Here is a 13,904-nt window from a genome sequence, read left to right as displayed (position 1 = left end):
CCCCTGCTCTGGGCTCCATCCTCTGCTCCCAGCTCCATCCCCTGCTCCGGCTCCATCCCCTGCTCTGGGCTCCATCCTCTGCTCCCGGCTCCATCCTCTGCTCCTGGCTCTGTCCCCTGCTCCGGCTCTGTCCCCTGCTCTGGCTCCATTCCCTGCTTCTAGCTCCATTCTCTGCTTCCAGCTCCATCCTCTGCTCCTGGCTCTGTCCCCTGCTCCGGCTCCATCCCCTGCTTCTAGCTCCATCCTCTGCTCCCAGCTCCATCCTCTGCTCCTGGCTCCATTCCCTGCTCTGTCTCCATCCCATGCTCCTAGCTCCATCTCCTGCTCCCGGCTCCATCCCCTGCTCCATCTCCATCCCCCTGTGGGGTCCAGGGCTGCGGGGTCGGGTGTTGCACCCTTGTCCGCGCTCACACGTGAGGACAGGGCTGGAAACACAAACAAAGCTTGGCAGTGTCTGTCCCAAACACACACAAAATCCGATTGTATCCCCAAGACACGCAACTGATTCACCACGCGCTCTTTAACTGTCTGGTGCCTGAGCTCGTACGCTACGTGGACCCAAAGCACAGCTTTTATAAAGCACAGAAATTCACCCTCGAATGAATCAATGTGCTCAAAAGTGGTGGCCAAAAGTGGTTGTTCACGCGGTTTTTTTAAAAACCACCCAAACCCCAGTGTTCCAGGAGATTTCCAGGCTTGCTGCTCCCGCCCTTGGTTCAGGTGGATGTGGTGGTGGCAGGATTTACAGACGGTGGTTGGGTTTTTCTCCCCCTGAAGGTGCTTCATCGATCACATCTTCTGCCAGAGGGTGTTGGAGGCATTCGAAGGCTGGAGCCGGGTGCAGGTTTGGGATCTGCGGCTAAGCCCAGCATGGTGGTGGGAACGGCTCCTTTGGGCATGAGGCAACGTGGCCATGGCCTCCCGGGCAGCCGGTGGTGTTGTAGAAAATATTTTTTCAACGCAAAATTTTAGTAGTGATGGCCAAAAGTTGCATGAGAGTCTCTTGCCTTGAAAAACTCTCCCAAAGCACGTCAGAAAGCAGTGCTAAATAAACCAGGAGGGCAGCTCAGTTTCCTTTTCAAGAGAAAGATGCTCAGGGTTATCCCGAAATGGAGACCGTGTCACGAAGTGATGTGTCCTTCCAGTCTGCGTTTAATTTGCAGGAAGCCGCGGTGCTGGGTGCGACGGTGGGTGCAGGTGCCCTGAGAGGTGTTAGGGGTACGTGACTCCACATTACTTACTCCACTCGCATTTTTGATTCAACCCAACATTAATTTAATGACTGGGGACAAGCAGGCCGCCATTATCACCTTAAATTAGTCACTGTGTGCTAATGTTTGATGTCCCAGGTTTACACACTGCAGCGCTGCCTTTCCATAAATTCTGGATTTATGCTCATCCACGGTATGGTTTTATCCCTTTAGTTTCTTTAACGGTGCTGCTGAAGCTCTGAGATGCTCTAACACCTGCAGCCATCCCAGTTCGTCACCGCTGTGGTCCATCCTGCTCCGCACCTCCCCAGCGGGGAGGACGCGATGTCCGGCTGCATTTATGTTATCCCGGTGGGGAGTCACCTATTTTTCTCAAGCGCTTTTGGGCATATTTTATTCAAAGAGCTGGTGCAAAGAAAGGCTTCAGGTCACTGCCAGGGAGGTGTCGTCAATGATGTGACACTGTCCCCGTGCTGGTGACAAGATTGGTGTGGGACGTAATGCCGGGTGCCCTCTGGTGCCGCTACGTGAATTATACCCGGAGAAATGAGGTGGAAGTGTTCAGCTGGAGCAGGTTTCCATGGACAGAGGCTGATTCAGGGAGATGAGAGAGTTTCACGGAAAGCATTTTATCACAGATACTGAATGAGAGATTTTTGGGGTTTTAATTTCTATAAGCTCTTGCCTTAGGCCATGAAGTGAGAGCACAATAGCATAATAGAGATATTACTTTTATGGTGAGAATGATGCAAATAGTGTGAAAATTGAATAGGGCTGAGATTCTCCAAAAAGGATGTGGCTTAAAAAAAATTTTAAAACTCTGTATTAGTGATGTTTCATCCTAACTGGAGACAAGTGAAAATGCCAACATCGCTGAATTTCCCCAAAGATGAGCCCCTCCAAACCCTGAAGTTTTGCCAACTCCGGGGACCAGCCGGGTTCAGGCTCGCTGGTTCTCATGCCGGAACCGCTCCACTGAAATCCGTGGCATTGCAGTAGCGTCGTTGGGAGAACAGCCCGGGCCTGAGCGCCCTGCGGTGCTCCAGGGATGCTCTGCCGCAGCCTCTGGGGATGCAGAGGAGGAGCTGGGAGGGGAGGCTGCAGGGGAGGCTGCGGAAGGCTGGGCACAGGAGGGACAGGCGACCTGGAAATACATCAATAAATACACAGTAATCGCTGGCGGGGCTGCCTAATGACCTGTCTGAGCAAAAGGATTTCTCCAGCTCATAGTGAAGGGTTTGGTGTCTGGTAGGGAAAAATATGTGCTCTTGGCAGGAAAGGAGGATTTCCTCCAATTATTGCTGGGAATGGGAATGGGCCGGGAGGCTGCGCTGGGACCGAGTCCCCACGTGCGGGATGCTGCGGGATGCTGTGCACGGGTGGGACGGTCGAGCCCTGGGGAGCATCACTGCTCTCTGATTCCTGTATTTCTCCATGGTTTCTTGGATTTCTCCAGCATCTCCCTGGGGCTCTGTAGCACCAGAGGGATTCCCGACGGTGGGTCGTATAACAGCTTTTTCTTTTGCACTCGGGGAAACCCACTAAACATCCTCACTGTCATCGGGGCAGCTACAAAACTCCAAAGATATGAGCAAAACTGCAAGCAAAACCAAATTAACTCTACAGCCTCCAAAGGCAGCATTAATACTAATGACTTAAAGCCTCCTTCTTGCTTTTTTTTGGTTTGTTTGTTTAATATTGTGGTGTGAAGCAACTTGGTAGGATAATAGATATTTCTGAGCCTGCTCGTGAAAGCTGTTTTTCACACCAAATAGAATAAAAGCAAAATTATCTGCTAAAGCTGTAGATTTTTCAATGCACCATCTAAGTGCTGGTGCCTGTTATTGCAAAATTAGGATTGGGGCTATGTAAATATTATTCTTCATTAGCTGGGAAAGCAGACCCTGAAAAGAAGGGCAGCATCGTGGTACCTGCCGGGGAGCCGTCCCCTCCGAACCGGGGATGCTGCTGCAGGCACGCTCTGCAGCACCTCGGCCTGCACCTCTGCACCACCATTACTCAATGCCTCCATAGATAAAATTAAAAAAAAAAAATAAAATAGTGGATGAGCTTGAGCTCCCTGACATAGCAACAGTGCGTATAACCCAGCGCTGGCTCCGCACCAGGCGCACGAGCTCCGTTTGCATTTCATATACCCCATAACTGCCTCCTGTGTTTTCCCTCCTCAGGTATTTCAGTCTTTTCATTCCTGACACTTCATTCATCGCTCAGAGGCTCTTTCAGCGGGAGGACAGGGTCGGTGTAAGACCCGTGGCCTCCTCCCGATGGTAATGTTGATCTTGGAAGCCAGTGCTGCCAAGCCGCAGCGGTCGCCAGCGCTGCTCGGGGCGAGACGGCCACGTCTCCCACGTTTTGGGGAGGCCAAACAGCAGCCAGCGAGGTGCTGGTGAGACCTGTCTGGGGTCTCAGTCCTGTGCTGCAGCCTGGGCCCATTGGCAAAGCTCCTGAGATGCGGTTATAAAGAGGAGAGGTTGGTTATTCCAGCCTCAGGGCTGAGCTTCTCCAGCTCCCTCCCCATCTCCCTTCCTCCCCTTCTCACTCACCAGGAAACCAGCCTCGGGGACACCAGCCTGGGGATGGAGCTGGAGGAGACTGTGGGTGCCTTATCATCATGCGGCAGATAACGACTCAGGTTGAAGGTGTATTACACGAGATCATAGAATCATAGAATGGTTAGAGTTGGAAGGGACCTTAAAGATTATCTAGTTCCACCACCCCCACTATGGGCAGGGACACCTCCCACCAGACCAGGCTGCTCAAAGCCCCGTCCAGCCTGGCCTTGAACCCCTCCAGGGATGGGGCAGCCACAGCTTCTCTGGGCAACCTGGGCCAGGGGCTCACCACCCTCACAGCAAAGAATTTCTGCCTCACATCTCATCTCAATCTCCCCTCTTTCAGTTTGAAGCCATTCCCCCTCATCCTATGGCTCCCCTCCCTGATCCAGAGTCCCTCCCCAGCTTTCCTGGAGCCCCTTTAGGGCCTGGAAGGGGCTGGAAGGTCTCCCCGGAGCCTTCTCTTCTCCAGGCTGAACCCCCCCAGCTCTCTCAGCCTGTCCTCCCAGCAGAGGGGCTCCAGCCCTCCCAGCATCTCCATGGCCTCCTCTGGCCCCGCTCCAACACCTCCGTGTCCTTCTGCTGTTGGTGCCCCAGTGCTGGAGGCAGCGCTGCAGGGGGGTCTCCCCAGAGCGGAGCAGAGGGGCAGAATCCCCCCCTGGCCCTGCTGCCCACGCTGCTGGGGATGAGCCCGGGCTGCGGGGGGTTCTGGGCTGTGAGCGCACATTGCCGGCTCGTGTTGAGCTTCTCATCCACCAACACCCCCAGCTCCTTCTCCTCAGGGCTGCTCTCCATCCATTCTCTGCCCAGCCTGGATTTGTGCGTGGGATTGCCTGAATGTTTGCCTCAGAGAGTGATTTAAACCCGAGCCGGGCAGAGAAGCCCCCAGCGGAGGTGACTTTGCTGGCTGGTGCTGGCTGGGCAGGGCTGGCAGAGCCGCATCGTCCCCGCACGGAGCAGCACCGCTCGCCGCCCGCTTCCCCCTTTCCTTCTGGCACCGGGTTATTTTCAACTTTTTATAAAGCAACTGTAGCCCAGTGTGCTAACGGGAGGTGATGACAGCTCGGTAGGTAGGGCCGGTGGTGCTGACAGCTCGTAGCGTTACACCTTCCCCAGGAAAATTGCGGCAATCACCTGGCAGGGTGGAAAAAAAAAAAAAAAAAGAGGTGTTTGCGCAAAAGCTGTGATCACCGCAGGGATCGCGGTCCTGCTAATATTTATTCTAGCAGATCCACCGTGTTTGCAGGGCCGTGTTTCAGGGAAAAGCTCACAGCTGGGTATTTTACGAGGGGAAGAGTTAGGTGAAGAAATGTTGCTGCGGGATTTCTCCAGCGTGCGTGCTGGCGGGGCTGCCAGTCTCCAGCCCCCGTCCCCCACGGGGACACATGCTCAAGGGGAGGAAAACCTGCGGAAAAGGATGGATGTGGCCTTCCCGGCTTTTAGCCTTGGTCCCCACAGGGTGCAGAGCATCACAAGGTGTACCCTGAGCTTGGTCACCACCACGCAAAAGGACTTTGCTCTGGAGGTCGGCTGCTAGCCCTGCGGCTCATTCCGAGTGGCCAAGGGTTTCTTATTTGTGTTTTTAGGTGATTTTTCAGGGGCTTGCTTTAGCAACGTCTCATTTTCTCCCTCTCCCTGAGGGATTGCCCGGAATGCTGGATTGCTGCAGCTTCGGGGAGAGTTGGGGGAAGAAAAACCAGCACCGCAAATGGTCAGAAACAGGTTATTGTGGCTGTGAGTAAAGGTGTTGCGGGTGGGAGGTACGTTACAGATGCTCACTGGGTGAAGTCAGGATGGCCAGAAGCATCTCCCAAAAGCCACTTGTGTCAGATCTGGCAGGGTATCTGGATTCCCATGGTTTCCTTGAGACCAACAGCATTCGAGATGCCTGATACCCCTTTGGGTCTGGCGCTGAAGGACAAGGTCATGGAGAGCCTTGGAGGGGACCCAGGGCTGCCTGGCCATGGGGAACAAGCGCCGCATTGTCCCACCAAAACTGCTCTTTGGCCGATATCAATAGAGGACTTGACTGCCCAGTTTTGCCAGCTCAGCACTTCAGCACACGCTAAATTCACCCAATAAATAAAAAAATGAGAAAAAAACTCCCGATGGGTTGAGAACAGACGCGGCATTGACGGTGGTGGCTGATCCACTGCAGCTCCGCAGCCAGCACAGGCGATGCTGGCTTGGTTATCACCATCTTAGGGGGGACCCTTCCCCAAAACATCCATCCCCACACCCTTGAAGTGCTGTCCCCGCCGCTAGGAAGGTGAGGTGTGGTATTTTGGGGCAGCCGGTGCCTGTGAAAACTTGCTTTCCAAGCCGAATGCCGGCAAACCTGCGTCAGAGGGAGTCCCTCCACCCAGCACCCACACGTGGCCTTCCTCCATGAGCAGCTGCTGCAGCGCTGGAAGCTGTGGGACCATCGGAAGGATTTTTCCATCCTCTTGCAGGGAAGGTACAAATATCACCTGGAACGACTCAAGTGGAAAATGTTGGGTTGCAGCATGTGTGTATTTGAGCAGGAAAAATGAGGCTGTTGGCTTAATCATCTTGCCAAAGTCCAATAAAATGCAAATTTTCCCTGAAAGTCAAGTACGTTCATGGCTGTTCTCCGAGATGTGTCCAAGCTTGGAAACACTTTTCGTTTGGATGGGAAGAGCGTGCCATGGACCTGTTTAGTCGCTCTCCAGGTTGCCTCCTCCTTCATTCATCATCACACGCGTCGCCCACCTCCTTCTCTGAAGCGCTGTAGAGCATCTTCCGTCCTCGAAGGATGCTCCAGCCCACCCACAGCAGCCCGGCACACCCGCCTGTGGGTACCGAGCCCAGGGAAGGGCTGGAGCCAGGAGATGAGCTTGATTAGCAGGAGAAAAATTAACGTTCTCAGAAGTGCCAGAGTTCTGTTTGTAGAAGGGATTTGCACTTCTGAGAGGGCTGTTGACTTTCAGGAGACTTAGGCTTTTCAAGTGCCCAAATCACTGTTGGAAATACACTTGCAAATTTTTTTAAGTGCTTAGAAAATACTTCTCCTGTGTCCTCAGGCCTTCTCCGAGTGCAGTGGTAATTACAAGTTGTCCATTAACCACAATGCGCAGATCTCTGCTTGAAGCTGTTAATGCATCCAGCACCTAGAAGACAGACCGCATGAGAGGCACAGCTTGTATTTAAAAAAATGTGAGAAGGATGATGTGGGCACTGGGTGCGGTTGGGTTTTTTAAAGGACAAACGGCTGCTTTTTCACATGGGCTTGGGGCTTGTGGGTTTTGGGGAGGTTTCAGAGGCTGAAGGCCAGGTGAAATGCAGCCCCACCAGCTTGGGCAGCAGCCAGCTTCTCCTTGGGCAGCAGGAACTTCTCTTTCCAGATACGGCAGCCTCTGCGTCATCTCCTGCGATGATTCGTTTTACCGTGGTGCGTCAGCCCAAAGCCTCTCAGCGGCGTGTGGTCAGTGGGTACGAAGGCAGCACAAGCACTTTGGAATTCCTAAGAAATGATTGGAGTGGGAAGTAGGTGGGGCTTTGACCTGCATCCCTCAGCGGGGACGTAAAGGGATGATTTTGCTTCAGTTACAGCCTGGGGTGAGATATTTTAGTGGAGTTACTTCCGGCTTACCTGGATTTGAAAGGAAAAAAAACCTCAAGTAAATGTGCACAAATTCCCTGGGAGCGTCGGTGGGGATGTTTGGATCAAGGCTGTGTCTCCAGGCTGTGGGTTTGGTCCTGAATTGTGCCGCAGCAGCTGCCGGCATCAGCCCCGTCCCTCTGTGTCACCGATGCTCTGTCGGGTACCGATGCTCTCCTGGTTATTCCGGCTTCATTCTGGCCCAGGCTCTTGGAGAGAGGGTGGAGAGAGGGAGAGAGAGCACCAGGGTTTGCCTTCCCCTGGATAAACCAGTGCAAGAGATCCCAAGAGCTCTCCTACACCCTCCTGCCGTCCCAGGCAACCCAACAGCCGCGTTAGTTCAATGACATTTGTCTAACCTCTATCAATGGATTCTGGTGAGGTTTTACAGCGTTCAGAAGTCTTACGCAGTGCTCCGTGATCTTTATTGCTGGAAGCACAATACACCCTCCTGCACCCCCCATTTCCCGTCTCCAGCCTAAACCCCACTTTTCCTAAACTGTTTCTCAGAGGTCACCTCATCCGGACTTGCCACCTTCTTGCTGCTCCAAGCTCGCAAAGAGCTGCCGGCGTCTGTGTTTGCAGATTTAACCCCACCAGACAGCTGGTTCAGGAAAATACTGATGCCAGGTGCCGGTGAAGCCTCTGGGGAATCCCACCTGATCCATATTTCACCGAGATGTGAGCTTACACCCATGACTTACCACGGAGTGCCGTTTTTCTCCTTTAGTTTTTCTCCTATAGACAAAATATAAGCCATGTACCCGAGCTGTGGTCTTCTTATGACAAGAGGTTTCAGTTGACACTAAAAAAAGGCCTCTCCTGAGATAGGGATCTTTAAAAGCGAGGAATCACCTAACGCGGAGCCCTGGCTCACTGCAAACATGCTTCAGGTTTCCTGCTGCACATAAATCCCACGTCAGGAAAGGCAACCATAAAGGGGGAAGGGGAACGCTGATGCTTGTGTGCTCGTGCCTATTTATCGGTGTGGTTTCTGGGGATTTGGGGGCCACAGATGAGGTGAGAACCTTCAGCTAGCGAGGGGGCTGCCTTCCCCCGGGTATTTATCGGATGGACATTGAGGCCCATCAGGTGGGACGTGACTGGGCCAGGTGTCTGTGAAGCGACGACACCATTGCATGTGGCTCTTGTAAGAGGCTTGCACAAGCTGCTGAGATGCTCCCTGGTCGTCTTCTGCTCTGAGCAGGCGCTCTGCCCTGCAGCCAGCGGGATGGCCACGTTATTTCCATTGGCATTCACTAATTAGGATTTAGTTTGCTCCTTTAAAAACCAGCCTGGGTAAAAGGCATGCCCTGTCAGGTAAGCACGTTTGTGGTCAGACGGCATCTGCGAGAGGTTGTGTCTGCTCGGCTCTGAAGGGTTTGGAATGCCTGTGAGCTCCTCGTCATTGTCGGAGTTTGAAACCGTTTTGAAGACGTGACAGTACATAAACTAAATCAAGTTTTTCTGGCCAAGACAACCAGCCATGGAGCCTCTTCGCTAGAGAGACAAGGGACCAGGAACTGACCTTGCATGGTCTTTAATAAGGGAGGACAGCCATGAGCCATCACAGCGGAGGGTTTAGCAGCACACGAGCTCTGGCTGCTTAAAGAAGGGGCTGACGTTTCTGTTAGCTGGTTTAATAAATGGAGTTGTTGGAAACATTCATTTATTTTTGGCAGAACAGCTCTGTACTGCCTTAGACATGTGACTGGGAGGTGGTGATGGGGCCGATCCGGACCAGGCTGGGGGTGTTTTTGGTGCCATCGCCTGTGGCAGGGGCAGGAGAGGCACAGGAGCTGCTGTGGATGGGGAGGTCGGGCTTTGCAGAGGCTGCCCAGCTCCCAGGGACCAGGCGGCCAAGGGCTGGGTGCTTCTGCTGCTCCACTTGCTTCCTGCTGGGATGGGGGGGGCTCGCAGGTTTGGGGGTCAGGGGACTCTGAGCTCGTCTTGTAGCCCATCACAGCTTCAGTATTCACTCCAGTCCATGTCACGGAATCATAGAATTGCCCAGGTTGGAAGGGACCTTTCAGATCGAGTCCAACCATCAACCTCACGCTGACAAAAACCGCCACTAAACCACGTCCCTCAGCACCACGTCTGCCCGGCTTTTAAATCCCTCCAGGGATGGTGATTCCACCACTTCCCTGGGCAGCCTGTTCCAGTGCTTGAAAACCCTTTCGGTGAAGAAATTTTTCCCAATATCCATCCTAAACCTTCCCTGGCACAACTCGAGGCCATTTCCTCTTGTCCCGTCGCCTGTTCCTTGGGAGAGGAGACCGACCCCCCCTCTGGCTGCCCCCTCCTTTCAGGGAGCTGTAGGGAGCGAGAAGGTCTCCCCTCAGCCCCCTTTTCTCCAGGCTGAACACCCCCAGGTCCCTCAGCCGCTCCTCACCAGACTTGTGCTCCAGACCCCTCGCCAGCTCCGTTGCCCTTCTCTGGACACATTCCAGGACCTTCATGTCTTGTGGTGAGGGGCCCCAAACTAGACACAGTGTTTGAGGTGGGGCCTCACCAGTACCGAGTACAGGGGGACGATCACTGCCCCGGTCCTGCTGGCCACACTGTTCCTGATACAGGCTGTTGGCCTTGGCCACCCGGGCACACTGCTGGCTCGTATTCGTCCAGCTGTCGACCAACACCCCCAGGTCCTTTTCCACCAGCAGCTCTCCAGCCGCTCTGCCCCAGGCCTGTAGCATCCGTGGGCTTGGTGTGACCCAAGTGCAGGACCCGGCACTTGGCCTTGTTGAACCTCGCGCCATCAGCCTCGGCCCATCGGTCCAGCCTGTCCCCATCCTCTCTCAGCTGCCTTTTTCCCTTTGCCTTCGCAGAACCGCCAGACTTTCAACAGCCTCACCTGCCTTAGCGCCGGGCCCGAGGAGGGCTCCCAGCGGCTCCCCGGCCACCAGCCATGGACCGCGGCACCCGGCTCCCCGGAGGTGATGCCGGGCAGGACCCCCGCCTGCACCCCGGTACCGGAGCCGCCGCGCTCGCGGGCCCACGAGTGCCAGGCCAGCAGGGACGACCTGTCCTGCGAGGAGGAGGAGGAGGGCGGCGGGAAGGAGGAAGACGGGGCGGCCTGGCGGAGCGGGGGGATGGGTGCCGAGAGCCTCTTCCAGCTGGACGGCGAGATCGATATCGAGCAGATAGAAAACAACTGAGGAGGGAGCGGGTCCGCTTGCCCCCGGGGTCGGGGGGTCGCCAGCAGAGCCATGGAGGGCTCCCCGCCGCCGGGCCCGTGGGGTCCTGCCATGGCTCCCCTCCTGCCAGCTGGAGGCGGGGCTGGGGGACGAAGCAGCTTTGCCAAAATTTCATCAGGTATTTAGAGCAATTCGTGCACGCGCGTGTGTAAATCTTGAATTTCTTCGTAACTACTGTAGCCCGAGATCAGCTCGGCGGAGGAAACTGCCTGCCCGCCGGGGGAAGCCAGGCGCAGGGATGGCCAAAAACCCGCGTTTTGGGAGTAAATGGCTTCTGCAAACATGGAGTCGCGGCTGACGGGGCCAGCCACACTCCCCCGCTCCCCGTCTGCACTTGGTTGTAAGGGGGTGCACAAGGAGAAACCACCAGCCCCGGGGACTGGAAAAAGTGGGGGGAAAAACCAGAATATTGGGATTTGCAAAGCCAGCGCTGGCTGGGGGCTGCGGGGGCGGCTGCGGCTCCTCTGCTCCTGCAGTGTCCCGCGTGGCCCCGCACCCCCCTCGCTCCCCACGTCCCCACGTCAGAAGGAGATCACAAGTGAAGCATTTTGCTTAAACTTAATAATGGTAAGAGCTGGATTGCTACTTTTTTTTTTTTTTAATTTTCCTTTTCCTGGTGAGGAACTAAAGGGACCCCCAGCCCGCACGGCTCCAGCGCGGGGCAGCATCCACAGCAGACCTCGGCGGGCTCTGCCGGAGGATGCTCCAATGCCTTTCTTCCCTGTTTTGTTTTTTTTTTTTCCTTCCCAGTCCCCTCTCTCAAACCCATCCGGAAAAAGCCCCGATCAGGCTCGGTGCCACCCTCGCTCGGGTTCCCAACACCCGGTTTTGAGCGGGGCCAGGCCATTTACCTGTTTACCAGTGGCCGTGCCCTCTTTGCTACCCGAGGCCCGGCCGCCATCCTCTTTTTTTTCTCTCTGTCTTACTGTGAAGGGGCTGTGCGCCCGGGGCACGCCGTGGGGTTACTTGACAAAATCAGCTGGCGAAAGGCTGAAAATCCAGGTAGCAGCACTGAAAACTTTTCCTGTGCCTTTTTTTAAGCACGGATAAAGTGGTGACCATGACGTTTGTACAATAGGAACTCTCTTCCCTAAAAATAAGCTGTCCACTTGCTAACAGGTTTAGAAGGACGCATATATTATTTTTTTTCTCCCTCTTTTTTCTTTTTTTTTTTTTTGTTTGTTTTTGGTTTGTGGAAAAACTGTACGAGTGGCTTCCAGCATCTTCTGCAGGTTCCCTCGAGCTCGGGGTTTACTCCCTGAGCTCTGCAAAAGCGAGAAAGGAAAAAAAGTCATTGATACCGACGGCAATTGAAGAACACGACAGTTTGAACGGGGTTTGCCCCCCCCCCCCCGCCCCGTATTGAGTCCGTAACTCAGAAAGGGCTGAGAGCCGCTGGTACAGGTTTTATTCATCATTTCTGGTTATGTTAGTGCACTTTTTTCTGCGGTGGTTCGGGATGCGTGTGGCATCTCCCATCACGGTGGAACCCGTCAGCTGTTATATAGCTTTATCCCTGTCCTGGCAGGGGTTTTGCTGGTGGCAGGGCCAGCCCCAAATATTTGGGGAAGGGGAACCAACAGGGATGTCTTTTCATTTTGGAGAACCTTCCGGCTCTTTTAAAGTGTCGCTTGCTGCATCGTTGAAAAGAAAATACATCCGGGCTTCATTTTTAGCCCTCCTGTAGCGGAAGGCGCTGCTCATCTCGGCCCTTTTGGAAGGGTCCAGCGTTGCCGGCGTTGTCCCGTGCTGTGGCCGCCCCTCGGGTCCGTGTCCCCCCAGCCACAGCACGGCTCTCAGCTTTGAGTCTTCCTGATGCTCGATACCCCCTACCGCCAACGGCTCCCCGGTCCCGGGGCACACAGCTCCTGCTGGCCACGGGCACCTCCTCAGCTGCCGGCTACCGGCTCACCGAAAAAGGGCAAATTCACCCAAATCCATGTCCGGCTGCTGCCACAGAGCTCTGGGTGGGCTCTGGCATGGGCATCACCGGGGCTGTAATTCCTAAGGGCTTCTCTTTTCCTTCCAAGGGCTGCTACCGGTGCCATGCTTACCCCCCCAGTAGGAAGGTGACCAGTGGACCACTTGCCCAGCTGTACTGGCCGTAGCCGTAGCATTCAGTTTACATACAGCACAACCCGTTTGCCTTACTAAAGACGCTTCTCCAATGAGTCATGGCCTTACACTGGGCGCGTTAGCGTAGGCACAGACTACAGTTAGCCACGGTTTTGAGGCCACGGTGGGGTTCTGTTGGGTGTCTGGTTGTTGGGTTTGTATGATTTCATGTACTTATCCTCAGTTTAAGAAAGCCTTACTTTTTAAAGTTTTTTTTTTGTCCTCTCTCTCTCTCTCTCTCTCTCTCTGTAGAGGTAAAAACAGTTGTGGATTTATATATATATAAATATATATATAAATAAAAGAATTAAAAATATTAAATATAATATAGTATGTGCCTCAGATTCAGGGGACATCCTGTTGATTGTAAAGGCAGAAGTGGCGTTGGTCCCCGTACCCTGTGCCCGCAGCGGGAGAGCAGGGCATCCCCCCCGGGGGGGTCTCGCTCTTGGTTTGTAAAGGACTTCACCTATGACACAGACGCTTTGGTGACCCCCCCCACCCCCGGCAAATCCCTGCCGGCTGCCAGAATGTGATATTAAAGTAATATGCAGACAAGGGATGTTTTTCCTTGCGAGGTAGCTAAAACAGGCTCATTATTGTGAAGAGACTCGGTGGCTCGTGCGGGGCATGACCCAGTCGGGTCAGCAGCCGTTTCGGGATGACGGCGAGCTGCGTCAGCAGCAACAAGGGTTCATCATCCTGAAAAAAAAAAAAGAAAAGGATTTTAATAGGAAAAGTCTTAGCACGCACGTGGGGAAGTTTGCTCTGTGTGTGCAGGTGCAGCTCTTCGAGCCTGGTCTATGAAAGATTGCATTAAAAAAAAAAAAAAAAAAAAAAAGACAAAAAGAAGCATTTGTAAAATAGATTGTAATTTTTCCACGTGATAGTGTAGCCTCTTTGGCTGATAAAGTTGTGTTTCAAGTGCATTGTTTAAAAGCTCCTGGCTGAACAGGCTGACAGACGTACGTAGGATGTTAGAGGATTGTCGCGGTGCTTTACAGCGTTCGTGGGTCTGATGGGCGAGAAAGAAGAGGATGGCCAAAAAGAAAAAGAATTTTAAAAACCAACAAAAAAGAAGAAGAAGAAGAAGAAGAAGAAGAAGAAAAAATAAAAAGCCTTCTGAAGCTATGACCTGTAGTAGCCAAGTCTCGCTGGCAATTGCACAATGGCAGCGGGACGC

At 53.9% G+C, this 13,904-nt stretch overlaps 1 protein-coding gene across 3 annotated transcripts in view; it reads left to right on the top strand.

Moving 5' to 3' along the window:
* Positions 1-13,822, top strand: part of FAM53B (family with sequence similarity 53 member B) — a 55,227-nt gene extending 41,405 nt beyond the window's left edge. For all 3 annotated transcript variants that reach the window (XM_054205698.1, XM_054205697.1, XM_054205699.1), the window contains exon 5: positions 10,238-13,822. In XM_054205698.1, the coding sequence (XP_054061673.1) occupies positions 10,238-10,567 (330 nt within the window). In that variant the 3' untranslated portion in view covers positions 10,568-13,822. The remainder of the gene's footprint in view (positions 1-10,237) is intronic.
* The last annotated feature ends 82 nt before the right edge of the window (positions 13,823-13,904 follow it).

This window comes from Rissa tridactyla, chromosome 6 (assembly GCF_028500815.1).
Source record: "Rissa tridactyla isolate bRisTri1 chromosome 6, bRisTri1.patW.cur.20221130, whole genome shotgun sequence".
Lineage (NCBI taxonomy): Eukaryota > Metazoa > Chordata > Aves > Charadriiformes > Laridae > Rissa > Rissa tridactyla.
This window is presented reverse-complemented; position numbering and strand designations above follow the sequence as displayed.